Source organism: Phalaenopsis equestris, unplaced genomic scaffold (assembly GCF_001263595.1).
Source record: "Phalaenopsis equestris unplaced genomic scaffold, ASM126359v1 Scaffold000840, whole genome shotgun sequence".
NCBI classification, from domain to species: Eukaryota; Viridiplantae; Streptophyta; class Magnoliopsida; order Asparagales; family Orchidaceae; genus Phalaenopsis; species Phalaenopsis equestris.
Genome location: NW_018165280.1, coordinates 900996 through 906143, shown reverse-complemented (window position 1 = coordinate 906143; position 5148 = coordinate 900996). Strand labels below are relative to the sequence as shown.

The following is a 5148-nucleotide window of genomic DNA, read 5'->3' as shown; positions in this document are numbered from 1 at the left end:
TATAATTTAGGGTTTCTTCAAAATATATATCATTGACATGTGCAATACGTTTATATGAACGATATTTTCTATAATATTTCTGTTTTATATACATAAAGTTCATTTAATTGTATTATATGCGTCACTAGAATAAGATAATGTATATTTATTATTAAAAAATGGATATTTCTATATAACTAGGCAATTATTATGCATTTATATTTCTAACACCTAAACATATATATCACTTAAATCTTTATCATCACATTAAAAAACACTATTATCGCTGTCTTCTCAAAAGGGAAATACATTTGTCAGGAATAGATTTACGATACCAAAATGTGATAAATGTAAGTACCAAAATGTGGGTGTTAGATGTGTGAATACATAAGAATTGTGTGGTATGTATGCAAATTTTCCTATAATATTTTATAGCAATGGCGTACATTTACGCAACAAATAATTGTACATCAAAAGGAGTCGGTGCATATCTCACAGAAATCCAATAGTTTAGAATGAGGAAGATCCCCTACAAGGAGATTGCGGGACCCATCAAACCAACTGAATCAAGTTATCTGAGTCAAAAATCGATGTGAAGATGGTCGATCTGGATAATTGAACAAGATAATTGACTGAGCTGAACTGACCAGGCTCAGCCGACTAAGCAGATAAGATTGAGCAAAAAAATGACAAGATGATTAATCGACACTTGAAAAATGCCTAAAGTACCCAGTGTGAACCCCATCTAGATGGGAGCAAAAATATAATGTTACTAGTGTATTAAATCCTCTATAAATAAGGGAAGTGTTTATTGTAGTAGTCTCTATGCTTTTTTCTACGGTTCATTTAAGAGAATATAGCCCTACCAGTGAATCATCTTTGCATTTATTTTCCTTTCCACTCTTCTCTCATGCGCTATTCCTTAGGTGTCATTCATGAATATTTTTTTATTTAATATTCTAAAATGTGTGGTGAGTGTGGATCATATCACCAATAAGAAGAGAAACAATGCACGGAAAAGGACCTCACAATAGAGAGATTGACGATAACATGGAGTGCACCCGACAGTATGTAATCCAACATATCTAAGACCTAAATGATCAAATGTTAAAAGTGATCAAAGGGGTGCTGACTGGAGAGCAAAATCAACAAATCTGGGCTTCTCCTTGAGAGGACAGTAAAAAGTTGCCAATTTTGCCAACTTGAGTTTTTTGTTTAGTTTCATTCCAAATGGTATATCTTTGGAGAGTAATAACAATTATATATTAGTGTCCAATTCATTTATATGTTTCATGCTCAATATTTTTTACTTTCTCCTCTCCCTTATACACTCATCCTCTTATTCTCCAGAGTATTGAATCCTTATTGGAAGCCCAAATTAAGACTAATTCTTATTATACTTTAGTTTAAACTTTCTCCTACGACAAGCCATAAACCTCAAAGAACCTCTCCGTCAACTCAAAAAAATGTCTTACACACATCCATCAAACCATCCCAAGGCATAATATACCTTGTTATCACCTTAAACCTGCTACCATTCTCCAAGACCCTAAAAGTTGTCTTAGGTTTACCCCATTCTAAGGCCTTAATCAATCACCCTCAAAGCACCTCCTCTCCACTCAACCCTACAACCCTTAATATAATCATTTCTACCAGCTTAAGGACATCCTTTTCAACAAATTAATGCCTTGGTGGATCACCAATTGAAAGCAACACCATTATACATGTAATATAAATACTTCATAATCCTAATTTTACTAAATGAAAATTTGTATATTTTTTATAAGAATCTAAGGTTTATATTTTGCTAAATAGAAGTTTTCCCCGAAATGATAGGTGTATAAGGTGGTTTAGTCTGGAGTGGCGATTGTATTTATTTAGATCATGACACAAGTCTTGTGAAAGATGACCATAAAATGAGTTCAGTTGCAACTTAAATCTTAATGAAGCATCTATAATATTGTGGTACATGTATTATTGTAAAATATGTCCTTGTATTTTTATGTTGGAGAGAGTATTATGTTCTATGAATACTATGTTTGTCTTGCAGAACAAATAATTGCTTGTAGATTCTTAAAGAATTTGAGATGCATTCAAAACTTAAAAATTCTATATGAATCAACTAAATGAATAACTATTTATAATTTTTTTGTGAATGTCACCATAACTTCTTTAGAAATATTCCTTATAATTACCAATAGTTTGTGTATGATGATGTATAAATAGAATATTATTATAAAATATTAATTATACTTAGCATGTTAAATGGATACTATGTTTATCTCGTAGCACAACTCTTAGTGGGTATAATAATCACTTGTAGGCTCTTAGAGGATTTGAGATGCCTTCAAAACTTAAGAGATATATATGAATCAACTACATGAATAACCATTTATAATTCGTTGTGAAAGTCATATTGACTTTGTTTGAAATATTCCTTATAATTATCAGTAGTTTGTGTATGGTGATATATAATCAAAGTAATATTATGTAATATTATACTTAGAATAACCCCCCTAACAACTTAAGAGCCAAGTTGACACTAGCGGTTGGTCATGCTTCCATATTGTGTCACTCATTGTAATTCCTATTTACAACATGAATCTACCACAACTTGGATAAAAAAAAACCACAACTGCATGCACAAATGATAATCAAAGTATCAACGATCAAATTGACAAAAATAAATTATAAAATATAGGTCATCTTTAATTTAAAATTTCATGGGGATAATGGCTCGTACATTTTACATGAATACATATCACTTCCTATACATTATATATTTAAAATATAAACTTTTATATTAATATTTATTTTCATGGAATAAGTTGTTATAATAACAAAGATCAAATTGACCACAATAAGAGAAGCCCGTATTGGTATTTTTATCAAAAAAAAAGTATAAGATCAAAGCCATCAAAGCCATCTGCAAAAGTAGGCCCACTTAAGAAAAATTACAATAATACCAAAAACCATTTAGTATTATTAATAGATCTTCTTAATTTTTATTAATTACTAATATGTACCTATTCATCAACCATCATTATCAATCATTAAACTAATTAAGTGAATTAATTAACAAAAGCCAAGATCTCCACATGTGGCCAACTGATTTGTTATTTATGACATGAAATTTAAATTGATATATTATAATAATTACTGCTGTGTTTGTTATTTGAGGAGTCAAGTGGTCGAGGGACCTAACTTATATTGATATATTATAAATGCCCTTTTTTTATAGTTTTCTTATTATTACTAAATCCTTTCAAAATGTACTAAGCTTGTTTTTATATAATGTGTTGAATCCGAATTTACTAGAAATAGAGTGTAAGAAAGAGAGAAAGAGATGAAAATTACAATCAATCATGTCAATTAGGTTTTTCCTTTTTTTTTCATTACAAAAAGTGCCTGTCTACTTATATGCATTAGGCGAGAGATGGCCGAGTGGAGCCTGTCGAACATAATGGCATTTTTGGACCAATTGCAACCTGGTCGGTTCGACTAGAAACTGGGTGGGGCTGAGTGGAACCTAGCCTCCTTGAGAGGAACCTGGTTGGGGTTGAGTGGAACCTAGCAGAGACGAAAAGAGCTTGCTTGGGACGACTGTAACCTAACTTTACCCACTTGAAACTGGTCGGGCCCAATGGAGCTAGTCGAGCTAAGTGGAATTTGGATAGGCAAAACGGAGCTTGGACAAGCCGACTAGAACCTGGTCAGGCTGATTAGACCTGACTTGGCAGAATAGAAACTAGTTAAGCAAAATAGAACATATCTGGCCGAAAAAAGTTTGTTGGGTCTAGTCGAGTGGAACATAGTCGGGCAGAATGTAGCTTGGTTGAGCGAGATAGAATTTGACTGTGTCGATTGGAACCTAACTTGGTCGACTAGAAATTGGTCGGCCAGAATGGAGCTGGCTAGGCCAAATGAAGCTACTAGGTCGGACTGTGTGGAACTTGACTGAGCCGACTGGTACCTGGCCGGGCCTATCGAAGATTGGTCGGGCTGAACTGAGCTGCCCGGGCGGACTAGTCGAGTTCAACATGTTCTTTGGACAATCTCAACATCTTAAACTCTAAAACAATATTTTCGTCATACAAAATACATGATTTTCTATTGTAGTGGTTAATCATTAATTGAGAACTAATTCACAAGGAAAGTCAATATTAATAGTAGATATTGATATTTATATTTTTAACACTTCAGTGCAGAAAATTATGCATGAAAAAAAGATGCATTTTGTATATATTAATAGTATATAACTAGTTAAATTATAGGTGTATTATCCATCAATGTATTATTAATAGTCAAATAGAGACCCCAACAAGAGTGGGGAATTCAAACAAATAACTCCCATAAAAGAAATATAGATATAAATTGCTCAGAATATTACAACCAGGCTTTTTTATTTCCCACAACTTTTTTAAGTCCGAGCAATTAATTAATTATTCATTCAACCCGATCCCCCTAAATCCTCCCGGAGAAGATAACGTTGGGCCCGCGCAGCAGAATCTGCTCGTCTTTAAAAACCTTCTCTGCCACCTCAGCCGGCAGCACCACCTCCACCGTCCGCGCCTCCCCATTTTCCGCGGCAGGAAGCACAGTAATAACCCCATCCCCCTCCGCCCCCTCGATCCAACACGACAAATGCGCCGGCCCAACCCCCTCCTCCATCTCCGCCGCATAAGCCATCACGTGATCCAGTTTCACGCAAGTAAGCTCCGGACCGTACATCTGGAACGCTCCGCAGCCGCCCGCCTGGCGCTCCGCGAGCCACTCGATCGCCGACCAGTACTCCTCCTCCTCCAAACCGGCGACGTGTTTTTCAATGGAGTTGGCCACGGAGGACAAGCCGGAATCGAGGTCCAGTTGGACGGAGGAGAAATGGGCGGCGTTGCCGTAGAAACCGTGGGGCAGGGGAGCGTACATTCGCTTTCGAAAATCGGTGATGAGGGTGAGGGAGGAGGGCGAGGTCGGAGATGTTGAGTTGGCGGCGCGGGAGATGGAGATGAAGAAGAGGGCGGCGAGGGAGGCAAAGGGGGTGGAGTCAGGGGGGAGGTCAGCGAGGAGGGAGCGGACGGCGGCGGCGGAGAAACGGAAAGTGGCGGCGGAAAAGGGGCGGGGGTGTTTAGAGAGGGAGGAGGATTTGAGGGAGAGGAAGGGGGAGGAGGG

The 5148-nt window shown here is 36.7% G+C and overlaps 1 protein-coding gene across 1 annotated transcript in view; it reads right to left on the bottom strand.

The window, feature by feature from the left end:
- Positions 1 to 4327: 4327 nt before the first annotated feature.
- LOC110031790 (protein ECERIFERUM 26-like) overlaps positions 4328 to 5148 on the bottom strand; it is a gene marked incomplete in the record, with an annotated part of 2909 nt that continues 2088 nt past the window's right edge. Inside the window, 1 exon segment of the mRNA XM_020735188.1 lies at positions 4328 to 5148. Within this exon segment, the coding sequence (XP_020590847.1) occupies positions 4444 to 5148 (705 nt within the window).